The sequence below is a fragment of the Opisthorchis viverrini genome (genome assembly GCF_000715545.1).
Source record: "Opisthorchis viverrini unplaced genomic scaffold opera_v5_359, whole genome shotgun sequence".
In the NCBI taxonomy this organism is placed as follows: Eukaryota; Metazoa; Platyhelminthes; class Trematoda; order Opisthorchiida; family Opisthorchiidae; genus Opisthorchis; species Opisthorchis viverrini.
Window position 1 is genome coordinate 357,447 of NW_008752021.1, and position 13,662 is coordinate 371,108.

Sequence of the window (13,662 nt, forward strand, 5' to 3'; positions counted from 1 at the left end):
TGTTGTCTGTCCGGAGCAAGAGCACAGGACGCAAACATTGATTGAACTGACTGCTCCCCTCGTTGTCTTCCAGGTTCCGGCTTCGCACCTCTGATGATGCAGAGGCCGCTGCATCTGGATTTTCTGGGGTAGGTATTGTACTGAACGACCGAGTGGAAGCGTCTTTGCTGGGCTGGATGCCCGTTGATAGTCGTCTGCGCGCATTTCACTTCTGTGCGAGAATCCCCTGGGATTGTGTGTTTTGCTTACGCCCCAACGGATCGTCGCTCTGAATCTGCCAAAGTTTCTATGGCCATCTAGCTGGTCTTTTATTATGGACTAGAAGCTCATATACCGTTTTGGTGAATGATGACGTGAACGTCCAGGTAGGTAAACTAAGTACTGCTGAGGTCCGATTGGGTTGTCGTCCTTGGTTGGATACGAGATGCACGAACAACGGGAGTCGTCTACTTTAGGTGTGTGCCGATCGCAGACTGTTCCTTTTTCAGTATCAATTTGCAGAACATCAGAAATCGCTTGACAAAGTGGTGCCCACCAAAGGACTAGTTCCGAATCCAAATCGACCACATCGCCGTCACTTACCAGTGACGATGGTTGATCGCCGTCTGCCACTTTTTCCGGAACACCAGCGTGGACTTTGACCATGCACTTGTGTGCTGCTTCTTTTCATTCGGCTCATTAGGTCTACGCAAAGCTTGCCCCACTCACTCAGCCTTGAGAAGCTAGTTGACCTAGGCCATGCTTTCAGAACCGAATCCGCAAACTCCTGCCGGACTGCCCTGTGTGGAATATTAATGGCCACTTGGAGCGGATATCCGCAGTGCTACTCACAGCTGAAACTTCTGTTGAAGATACAACCCAGTTAACCCGGTAACCCAAACATTGGATCTCTGATAGGACCATGGCTTTTCTGGGGCCGAGATGGCTTAGTGGTTAGAGCGCGAATATATCGATCAGAAGGTCCGTGTTTCAAACCCTACCTCTGCCTATCGTCTTCCCCTGTCTAGGCTTGGGCAGGTACTTCAACCGGTATGAGTGTTGTCCTCTGCGCCTCCTTCAGAATGGCATAGTCCGCGGTGTGGACAACGTGCGACTTGGCAGAAGGATGTGAAAGGGAGTAAAGGAGAGTCTGGGTGTCGTTGGTGCAGTATGCCTTCCAGGATAGTGTCCTTCTAGACCCCGCCTGAGATCGACTGGGGACGTTACAAGAAATAACCGCTAATGGATTTCAGTGGCGTTCGTGCCGTTAGTCTTTTTCTAGATCGTCTTGCTCGAAGTTGTGGAGCGTCTTACGCATCTTGGAAGTTGTATTCATTCCAACTGTAGTGTGACGGATGAGGTCAATGCATGAATCTGCAAGACTCGCGTCGCGTTTGCTTACTTGATACACCTTTGGCGTCAAAGTGGTGTATCTCTGAATCTCAAGGGACGTGTGTATCAAGCTACAGTGCGGGCTGTTTTGTTGTATGACTGTGAGACTTGGCCTATTCGAGCAACGGATTTGAGCCGTTTTCAGGTGTTCAACAATCGTTGTCAGAACCATAGTTTGTGTGGGTTGGTGTCGGGGTATCCGCAGCGAGGCAATCAGGAAGCGAGTCCTCGGTTGCGCACTGGGGATTTCCAGCACCGGAAGCTGCGTTGGTTGTGACATGTGTTGTGTATGCTTAGCCATCGTTTGCCGAAGAGAGTGCTGTTTTTCATGCCCATCTCAGAGTGGCGGAACCAGAGAGGTGGCCAACCCCTGATCTGGCAGAGGGGTATAAAAGAAATAATGAAACGTTTGGGTGCTGTCTGTGATACTCGCTTTTCAGGATGGGGACCGCGTGATCCTTACTGCGCGTGGTTGTAGACGCTTCTAACCGATGTCAGTGGTGATCTTGTTGTCAGTTCCTATCTAGATTGCCTGAATGAGCGTTTGGAACTGTAGGCACATCGGAATGATTGTGGTAAGCCAGCACTAAGTCCCTTTCGCCTCCACCTTTATTCTTTTCTTCACAATAAAACTTTCAAATAAATCATGGTTGTACAGCAGCGAAGCATCGGTGTTGAACACCGATGTCATGCTGTCGATGATGATGATGATGATGAGATGGTCTGACTGAGGGCTTTGAGGTGTAGGTACCTCAGAATGCTTGACATAGACCGGCACCATCTCCTTTCACTCACACACTCTTTTCTTGTCGTTCCAAGGCTTTAAATGTAATGAGGTAAACTTTGTGGTTGTACAACAGTAGCTCATGAGTGTCAGCACTGATGTTGCTGTCTCTGGTGCTGACGACAATAGTGATGATGATAATGATGATGATATCTTATTTGTGTGTGTATCTGTATGTATGTATTCATCGTACATGTCTGCCAACGACTGAGGACACTACAGATGCGTAGGCCTGCATTTATGATAGAAGTGACTTTCTGTAATTGCTGTTTACAGAACAAGCCAGTTAGTAGCTAGCAATATCCAGCCATATGCGTGCATCTTCAGTGCCTCTTGAGTGATGCGGCCCTCTTGAGCACGTACTCTAGGTCCTAGCTATCCACTTATTCTTGCATGTTATAATTACGGGCCATCATCTGGACACATCGATGGCTGTAGAATTGTCCCTTCCTTTTAACCCTCGGGTCTGATTTATTGAGATTCCACCCGGTCAATGAAATTTAATCGGTGTGCAACCGGTGTGACGCTCACTGCAACTCGTATGTGGTACTATCTGTCCCGTGGAGGTCCAACGGCGTAATCCGAATTGACAGGTAGATCTATAAGGGTACTCAAACTCATCGTGGTACCTAACCCGAGAAGTGTACCCAATTTTCGGACGCGGGTGTTTATGCGTGCCGGAAACAACGCAGGTGACCTGGGTGAATCAATAACATCTCATGTGTTTACCTCGCGAATGTGATTTCGCCCACCTGTATTAAAGTATTTGTGAATTCCAAACATATTTTGGGGACGTGTGGAGAATCAGCATCAACAATTCCGCGTCTATGAGAGTCAGCAGGACTGAATACATAAAAACTAAGTCTCCTCTTTTAGAGCCAGAGAATCTAACCCATAACACCATCATCATTGACAGCATTCAGCGCTAATACTTTGCTGCTGCACAACCGTAATTTGTTTGGAAGCCTTATGGTGAAGAAAACAGTAGAAGTTGGTTGGAAGGGACTTAGTGCTAGCCTACGATAACCATTCTCAGGTGCCCACACCTTCAGACACCCACTTAGATACTCTGCATTGGAGCCAACTGCAAGAACGCCATTTCTTGCACCGTCTCCAACCGTACACATGGAGGATATCGCGGACCCTATCTTGGAAGGGAACTCGCGCCCACGGCCCATAACACTATCGTTCGATGAGTTCCAGTTAGAACGAAATAGTAATTCTTCATTTCACTCATTTGGATTCGATGGGAAATAATTCGAAACAGTACATCTTCATGTTACGTGAACAATGTGTTGCGTCTGGTTGATTGTCAAGTTACAATAAGTAGGTAGGTCAATGGCGAACTACACTCAGTCGTATACCAATTTGGTTTTGATGAGAGACTCACCTGGAACCCAGCTGAATCTCTCGTTTGTGGTGTTTTTGAGCAACTGAATGTGCTGAACCAGACAGTCTACATGTTTCGGTTGATACGATATTTGAGATATCGCGATGCATGTATAAGCCTAATACACTACTGGGTAGATCAATATTCGTTCATAAATAAAGGATGGTTGTGTGACTTGTCTTATTCTGTAAGCGAACAGTAATTTGGAGATGTACGCAGACACTTCGGTGACTTTGTATTCCTATAAAACCCCACCTCGTCGGATTACCGTACAGTCTCCACCGTCCCAGCTACAGATCCGTTGTACCCTACAGTTCTCTCTGCGTGCTCGACTACACAATGCCTCGCGCATTCTTAACAAAACACCCACACATTTCTTCAGTATATTGTACTTTTCCATGCCTTTTACATTTCCACGGTAGTATTTTCGTCAAAGGAGTTGGCTGGATCACTCTACTGGCTTCACACAACCAGTGGTCACGTGTTGTAGTGTCTGAGTTTCGAGATTAATCGATCATCTATGGTGACCTTAGCCGAAGAATATCAAAGGTAGTCTATTCAGCTCTGTTAGATTGGCAGTGTTTGACATGGTCACTTCATCTTTTCACTTCCCTGCCATCTAAAAACGTTGAAAATAGTTATTCGGCCATCACAGCCCGGTTTCCATAACTGTTCTTGCAACTATTTGTCTTGCCATAGCTACATACGGTTGTTTTGTACTACATTTTGAAAGTTTTGGGCCTGACAGTTTGTCTGCAGTGAATTCGGTCACACCAGAAAAAGAATGCTGCAAAAATGTTTGCGAATGCGGATGTAGAGAACGTAACCCAACTCACGTAGTGGTAGTTCAAAATACCAAATTCTGATGATATTGCAACCACAGCCTATACTCTGTATAATTCAAGCCATTCAGTGCGTACGTATTCATATATATTTTAGGTAAACATGCAATAGTGCGACTAATATACTTCGTTTCTAAGGAACAAGAAGGAATAAGTTGACAGAAACGATTTGTCACATCATACAGAAACACTGTATCTAAGTATCCTGCATGTGTAGAAGCGTAGAATAAAATACGTTTGTATGCATGGATCGGTTAGTTGCAGTGGATGGACGTCGCTCTCGCAACCAGTGTTGTTCCCGTCTAGAAGAACCGTATGTTGGGATCGGCCTAAAATGAGCTCTTCTTGGGAAGATTCCATACTTGATGTTTTCCGTATAGGATGCGGGCTACGTAGGCAGAGAGAACAATCTTCTCGATGTAGAAACACCGTAAGTTTTGACGTTCCCAGGGAACGTGTGATTTTGGTGAGCACATATTGGCAAAGTAACTTCCTGGTAACGGTCTTGTTCGCGAGTGTTGGTGCAATTTTGCTATACGAGTTTGTGGCAGTTCCTCTTTGCAGGATTCTCCTTGACGTAACCATAACTTCGATGGAAGCTCCCTCATCTGTTTTTTTGTGGATAAATCTATAGGCAATTTCTAAACGCTTAGGCATTTTTCATAAGCTTTAGGTTAAGGCACAGTGAACTGAGACTGATAAACCTTTGAACTGAGGCCGCTTAGTGCCGTTTCACAGTGACCGTGTGTTTTATCTTCGCTTATTTAGACCGATATTCTTATCTACGTGTGCATTATTGTTCGTCGTTATTGTTATTCATATGAGGCAACCTTGACTTTAATAGGTTCGCGTTGGCGAGCTCATCTGGTATCTGCGTGGAACCAATAGCGGTCAACGCCAGAGTTGGATTGCCGCAATCGAACGGCATCGAGTGGCCGAATCTGGTTACGGTTCCGAACGGACACTTCATCGGCCCAGTTCTCTGATGTCACTGAACTCCGGCCATAGTCCAAGTATTGCCTCGGCGTCGAGTTACAAGTGGGGACATCGATTACGTGAGAAACTGGCCGAAATGGAGACGTTCAAGTATGTGCTTGCGTCATTTATCTAGTCTGACAACCAACCTCACGCTGAATTCCGAGCTATCAGATCCACCTCATGGCGAACAGCCATTTGTATTCGGACTTACTGTGCGTAAATAAGTTTGCGCTGGAGGTTTTAACAACAGAAGGACAAGAAACAGTGGTACTCATGGAAGGTTTTTCCTTGAGGAGGATAAACCGTTTCTAGTTTGGCATACGGTCACCCAGTCGGCTTTGACATTTTGGTTGTGCAGATCATACCCCCCTGATGTTTTCAGCGTCTTTGTTAGTGGTTTTTCTTCTGATTTAAAATATCGTTTTCGGTCTGTTCGTGCAGGAGTGTGAAAAACTTGTTACTTTTCGAATTACCTACAAACTTGTGCTTTACACATACTACTGGCAAGTTCAACTGGTTCTCAAACGGAGATTCTTATTTGCTGCTTGATTGCGTCAGCTGGCTTGGTGCTGAGCATCCTAAGCAATGCGAAGGGTTGGATCATTTGTCCAGAGAACGGCTCTATCCGAAATCAGCCCGTCTGCAGTGGGCGGCTCGAAAGATATTGGAATATTCGAACTTAACGGGATTTCCCCCTGTTTCTACACTGCTAATATATTTGTACTTTTAAACAGACAGTTACCAACGACTTGCCTTGCGACAGTCATGTTGGGTGATTCAACATTTGTAGAGAGCCGCTAAAATACCTATCACAGATGACTAGATGATTTTTCTAGTATGGAGCACTATTAGGCTATTCACATGTACGTGTATTGGGAATATCATTGTGCAGTTGGCGTGAAAATAGTCCTTTCGTAGGTAATTGCAGCGAAGCATTCCAAGTTCGTCAGCCTTTGTGAAGTCACGAGAGTAAGACGGTATTACGTGCGTCGTTGAGTGAAGAATTTGTGTCCTCTTTCTCACTTGCTCGCTAGCGCTGATTGAAGAAACCCTATGTGAACTGATTTAGCTACCAGCCCACCGTTATACTACCGGGTTGCTATAGCTACACAAACACTGTATATGAAAGTCTATCGATCCCCCTCATGGAACAATAGGTCGCCCCATCTTGACGACGTTTGTAGATACTAACGATTAGCAAATGGTGGGAACAGCATTCTTATTGTCCTCATCTGTGACTAGAACTTTTATGAAGTGGATCGTGTGACTGTGCGTACAGCATATTTTTGTGTTCTTGTTGTTATGCCTAAGAAGCTGGCTGGAACGTTTTCAATAATCTTTTTACTGACGTGTGTGACGACACGGTGGGACAGTGGCTGAGTGCGTAGTGCATTCACTCGGTAACTGAGAGGTCACGAACTCAGTTCTACCTCCCGGTGTTTATCTTTTCCTTTTCATTGTTTACTAGTTAGCGTTACTTGTTTGACTTGGTGTTACGACACAAACCTTATCTTTTTGGTAGTGACAATGGGATTCCTCATATTTTGACTGATATTTTCAAATTCGGCCACCATGTATCACATTTGATCTACAGTTTATTGCTGTCCGCGGTCATGTAATCGAAAAAATCGACAAGTTTGTTTGGATGTCTGATTATTAGGCAGTCGTCTATGCGATAAGGTCGCCAAACCAAAGCTGTTTTCTAGTTTTACAACAGAATTTTCACACTGGATGGACCCTGTGTAGAGTCATAGAATAAGACTAGGAACCTGGCATTGATCGACTTAAAGGAACTTAAGGGATGTTCTTTTTCTCAGGGCACCAACGTTTTCTTCGGAAATTCGAAATATAGCGTCCCTTTTTGTGCTATGCTACCTATAAGTTCCCATCGACACACATTGAGCTACCGGACCAACTTAGGAATAATATTAAAGAATCTTACCAGTACCTGTTCGTTCTTACATAAAAAATTAGTAAGTCAGGACCTCAGGGGTGCGTTTACACCACGAGCTGCTCCCTTCAATAGCTCATCTTTTTTGGACATCCTCCGCGGCAACTTTCGGACAAACCAGGGCGTGATCACAGTGGGCTTATGACCCACGCGTATCATCACCATCAGTTACTGACCTCAGTGCGATCTATTCGTGTGCACAGTTGAGGAGAATGTTAAATGCAAATTCGACCAATACTGACCAGAAAGCTGCTTCTAGGCTGTCCTTCGTCCACACATATTCGTACTAGATAATCCCCAATGTCAGTCTGTTGAATATGGGCAGAATATCGACCTCCGAAGTTGTCGTTATCACCTGAACTTTGGATTTCTTTTCTCCGGCCAGTAGTACAAGATATGTGTTATGGACTTCATGGGTCAACATGCTCGGTTAGAAGCAAAACTCGTCTCACGTGGAGTCTGGGTTAGTATCGTTTGGGACTTAGGGGGAGAGACGAACAAACATCGCTGATTCACATTTCTGCTGAAACAATAAACGTACGTATAAGCACTACAATTAACAAATGCAGTTAACCGAAGCAGCTTTTGCAGAGGTACTTGTTCAAATACGCGCTAGTTCCGGGTACGTTTTGGCTGTACAGGATTGAGGAGGTGGAGTAAGTACCGTAGTTGTGTCTTAAACTCTTGTCTTTGAAACACAGAAGGTAGAGATGCTTAGAGTTTTTGAGGTTCGAGTGAGTCCCGTCTGTTAGCCGGTCGCGATCGACGTTACTGTACCATATCTGAAATACTGGTTCCGCCAAATCTTTCTTCAGCAGATGATCAGACGATATATTTCGTGATAATTTCCCTACTCGTAAAAGCACTACATTTCAAAGTTGTCAACAAAAATATGCGGTTACATTCAGTGAAATAACTTTGGATGACAGTTGTAACTCAAGAAAGGAGTGTGTGATCGGAACAGCTCTAGATTGGACAGATGCTCTTGGAAACTTGTGTGCACAGTTTCAATCGCAATATCTGATTGGTACCGCAGACCCGCGTTTTGAAAGCGGAGTGCATTGAATGCTTCGCAATAGGTGTAGTACAGTTGCACTTCGCTCACCCTGGGTTACATGCTGTTGCATGGATTTTGGCCACGGTTTTAGATCCATCGAGGGAGATGTTCTGTTTATTCAAACAGGAGAAAGAGGGTAGTATCGCATTTTCTTAGCAATGCAACAAGAGATAATTGTAATACTATTTGGCGTCCGACGTGATAGTCTTGTGGTTCCTGGCAGTAAGCAAAGTGGGATACTACCGGAGTACTCGAGCCCAGTCAGGGGCATACGCTTTTAGTTCGAAAACGTAAATACGAGGCAGTTGATGTTGATGCTGGCATGCTACTCTGGAATAGCTACCGTGACCATTACTTTCTTCAACCTACCTGCAGTACTCTCCACGAGGAAACCACCTAGCAGAGACCCGCCTTCTTTCAGGATTTTTTCTTATTATGAATGGCCTTAGGGACGAAACAAATTTTCATAGAAAGGGTGGATTTGGACATTACAGGGCCGATACACTTTGTTAGCGGTGTTGATGTTTATGCAGTAACGGTCAAATTTACTGGTAATGTTGCCACACCAGAGGACTATGGAGTCCGGTTTGAGTGCACTTGACCGATAGTTTACGGCGGAAGCAGTTTAGTACATCATATCTGTTACTGAATATAGGAATAGGATTGGCCCATGCACGACTATTCATTACTCGTGGGCTCATTTTCCTGCGATATCGGGGGAAATCCTTCCGACACTTATTTTGCTTTGTGGTCCATACCAGTTATCGAGAGTTCAGTCGCTTTAATAACCCAGATATCGAAATCTGATGGCCATTTTATAAGGTCACACCATTTACGCCAGTCTGACGCACTCGATCCACTAGTTGGGAGAAATTTCATCAGACACTGTTCAAAGTGCAACTGATTATCGTTCAGCCAGATGTAAGGAAACTTTACGCTCAGTTTAGGTGTAGTTGAAGGATCGTCCCCTAGTTGATAGGACCAGGGACTGTGTATGGAAAGCACAATGGAACGGCCGTAAGAAGATTTTCACAGGACAAACAGGCAAGGGGCTGCACATCTGCGACACAAACAACAGCAAGCGCAGATGAACCTCAGACGATAGGTAAAGTTTCGGCAATAACGGGGATGGCACTGGACATTGAATAGATTGGAAAAATGCGGCTGGGACTAGGATTCACACCGCAGTGACTGAAGACCGAGACGGTGGGAATCGCCAAGTATCCCAGTCTGGACAGAATATAGGGCGTAAAACAGGTTAGTATATCGAGAGGTGCTGTGTCAGCTCAGTTAACACGTGGAGATATGCAGTCTACAGTGAAGCGGTTTAAATCTAAAGTAAGCTGAATAGAATCCGCTTGATTTCCCCCAACCCAGGTGTCCTAACACTTACGGATCGGACGCACATCAACAAAATTTGTGAACAACATTGAAAAGGATTACTCAGCCAAAGTGCTATGAACCGGAAGTTCAAGGCTCCAAGCCCGATTGATTGTAGCAGATGTTACTTTCCCCCCTGACCCAGCTGTTGTTGGATCAAGTTTGTTGGTCGAACAACACCTCACTGATTAGTTTTCCGACTGCCTTAAAATTAGTCGATCTGGTAACTTTGCCTGTCGAAGCTTCCGTTTCAAGAGCGAAGCGCTGCCCATCAATAAATCCGTCGACTGTTTACCTAACCCTTCTAAAACGATGACTTTTCTGTCGCTGCCAAACATCTGCCAACATTGGGATCTTGTTGAAAGCTGATGCATCTGGGTTAGTTTAGCTCTTCTACATGATGTATGTTTCTTTTCAACGTTGTTCGAAAGAAAGTAACTAACCCTTTCCTCCTTTTGCGCTTCATTTTGAAATTATTCCATTCCCCACCTGCAATTTCTGCGTCCCAGAGAGATTCTGTGCAAACAGGTTGACTCCCTTCAAGCCTACTTCGATGCATGTAGTGCCGCAGTACAACACTCGTCTCCGGACCGCCTTGAAGACTGGCTCAAGGATGACGACCATCAAACACCATCAGACGAATTAGACTCCCTCGAGGATCGAGACTCTCTGCATCGATACCTTGTTCATCAGAAGCGAGGTAGTAATTTATACTGTGGGCGTTCGATGTGCGAGGATCATCTGTGCCTTGACCACAAGGTACGCTTATTGATTATCAAAGTAAACCCAGGTTTGTGAAATCTTAATTCACGTGTGCTGCTTCAGATGGCCTATTCTGTCCCTTGCTTGTTTACTGCCTCAGGCGGTTTTGTCCCCACTTAAGCAAATGGAACCCACAGAACTTAATCGTAACTTGCGAAGTATGCAATAAACGTTTTTAATGCGGTTGACGGCCCTAGTGACTGGGATTGTGCAGTACAACTGGTTGATACCCAGACATTCTTGGTGATAGATGTTCATTTGTTTGAAATTTGTAGGGTTCTCGATATGATCGTTTCAACCGGTCACTCGAAGTCCTCTATCTTTTTAATTTTAACTGATGTAATGAACCAGCGATAGGGTCAGTTGTTTGTTTCTTTGTTGTGGGCGTGTTGTGGTTATACAATTGCTGTCCTGGACGCGCTGTGCTATAGTTGCACCACTAATCTTCATCAAAACGTGTGGTAACTTGAAGCAGTGTGTAACCGAGTAAATTAACAGTACTTTAATCGTATGCAGTAAATTGCTTTGCCGGCCTTTTCTACTCTTTTAATTCAGGTTGGTTTATAGGATGATTAGTCACGGTGCACACACATTGATGTACTACCATACAGTCATGTGCGGTTATTCTGGGCTGCTTGTGCTAATCAGATTGATTTCACTCAGGTGGACGTTATGAGAGAGGAAACTTCATAACCGATGAGACCTTGTGGGCTGCTCATGCATAAGTCCCATCACTAAGAAGTACATGAAACGTCGAAGAATGGATAGGCGATCATCCAAGCACGATGGCTTACAGCCACTTGATCAGCATCCGAGCAACCAGTGTAGTACGCACCCTATGGAAGCACCAGGGGACAGTAATTCTCCGAATGTAGAGTTTCAAGACACTTTCTGTGGACAGAAAACAGAAAGAAAGCTCATGAGCCGAAGCCCATTAAGCAAGGTTGTACATCACCAATAATTACGTACAAATCAACCAAAGTGGCAGGCACTGTATACTACACTGGTCCCCTCTTTGAAAAACACCGTCCCCGATGTACCATGGCTTACGTGAAACGGCCGGTGCTGTTGGTGTGGTGCGTGAGGCTTGTATGCAGTTTGCTGTTTCTGGGGGTGCGTGAGCCATATGTGAATAGACAACCGGTTAGCTTCACGGTCTGTATGCACATGTGTAGAGTCGGAGACTTTGTGATGGAACCATTAATGTGTAGTAACTGTAACGGTCGAACGGTATCTTTGAGTGACGCGTAATACCAGGACCTCCGGGTAGGCAAAACAAAGTCGGAGCTGGGTTTCTATACGGTACTATTAGGGTAAGAGAAATTCACAATTTATACAAACCTCGACAGTAGATACGCGTCCAAAACAAACAGTCCGCTTGGACTACAAAAGTACAAAGCAAGGGAGCAAACAGGCTCCCACGTGCGACAGTCACACGTGCAAAGTCAGATACAAATGGCCGGATGACCTCAAGGCCAAATGGGTGAAGTGGTAAGGACAAACAAACGTCAGTTCATATATACACACTAAACACAAAAGTGGGGCAGAATAAACGTGGGGAATTTCATTGTCAACATAACGGATGATACAGTAACCATCCTGGCGTGGTCGTCAAATATGTAGTGTACACGCTATGGAAGCACTAGGGGACAGTGATTCTCCGAAGGTAAGGGTTCACAACACGTTCTTTGGATAGAAAACAGAAAGAAAGCCCATGAACCAAATCCTTGTGAGCGAGGTTGTACATCACCGATACGTACATACAAATCAACCGAAATGACAGGCACTGTATACCAACACATTGGCAGACGAATAGTCTTTCAGCAGTTGCATTTCCGATATGCAACCGCCACTCGAATGAATGTGAACTGTGGGTGCCCACTCGGGCCCGTACAGAAGTAACCTTAAAGTCAGGCATAGATACAAATCATGAACCTTTATTATATATATTCCTATCGGTTAACCCTATGTGAGACACTTTTTTCCGTCCACTTCATACTTTCTTTGGTTTGTTTTCGTTGGCGCGGGTCTTCACTCTCCATGGTTTCTCTTTGTTTTTGAAACTTTATGGACAAACAGGACACCAGCAACCCCCCTTTTTTCAAATCCGAAGAAGAGGTCACACTGTTGAACCATTCATCTCAGCCGGACACGCCACCGACTGAACTAACCGTCGAAGAATCGAATACGTGTGCAAGCAGGCAGGGTACCCCTACTGTGAAACCGACTACAAACGCCCCGACAAGTGGCGGTTTCTTCTCCCGTTTTCTCCCATCTTTTCGCAGCTCCAGTTCTACCCAACCTGTGGCTGTGAAAGCACCCCAATCGTCTGATGCAGATCAAGTAAGCAATGTGCGTTTGTGTGTGTCGTAGGGCACATCTTGATTAATCTGGTCGCTATTTGTGTTGTATTTCAAGACGGATCCTTCTTCACGTGTGATTATTATTTCTCCTCTCCTTTATAGTTATCGACAGAACACCTCCCTTGCGAGCAACCTCGCCCTTCTTGCCGCTTCAATGACATCCAACGCATCCTCAAACAACACGGCGCCCATGCTCCAGACTTTCGTGGAGAAAGTCACATGTTCAAGGTTAGTTTCGTTTTTCCACTCGGTAGGTGTCTTAAATTCGGCGCCTTATAGTGCGTGCTGTCGAAGGCAGTACACTGCGGTTTACACCACTATTTCTGTGTTAACGCGCATCTTTAAGAGTATTTCCCACAGGGATGCTGTATTTTTTCCTTTGGTAATGACTCCATGGCCCTAGGACATCAAGGGACCATCCCGTCGTTTATCGTCCCTCGTGTCCCTAGGTACTTGTCCGTCCATACCAGTCTCGATGTGGCATGATATGGCATGAGATTATTTTTGGTTGTAAGTGTCATGGTTTTACTTGGACTGTGATACTACCGGGGCGCCCACAAGACGGGAGGACGGCTCAGAAGCCGGACCGCAAGGCAGCGCTGTGTTTGCGGGAAATGCAAGTGTATTACCATTTTTATGGAACGCACACATGTTCTAACCCCCAACCCAAAGGGCCAAAAACTGTGTCGTTTAGACCTTTAACCATTGACCAACCTGGTATGAGAGACTGAGTGTCGCACGGATACTACCCAGTATAGCTCATTGGGTCACGGATGCACACAAA

General features: G+C 45.2%; 1 protein-coding gene across 1 annotated transcript in view; it reads left to right on the top strand.

The window, feature by feature from the left end:
• Positions 1 to 13,662, top strand: part of T265_10410 (hypothetical protein) — a gene marked incomplete at both ends in the record, with an annotated part of 42,856 nt that overhangs the window by 9,420 nt on the left and 19,774 nt on the right. The window contains 4 exons of the mRNA XM_009176776.1: positions 5,232 to 5,473; positions 10,263 to 10,512; positions 12,595 to 12,858; positions 12,981 to 13,106. Coding sequence (XP_009175040.1) covers positions 5,232 to 5,473; positions 10,263 to 10,512; positions 12,595 to 12,858; positions 12,981 to 13,106 — 882 coding nt within the window. The remainder of the gene's footprint in view (positions 1 to 5,231; positions 5,474 to 10,262; positions 10,513 to 12,594; positions 12,859 to 12,980; positions 13,107 to 13,662) is intronic.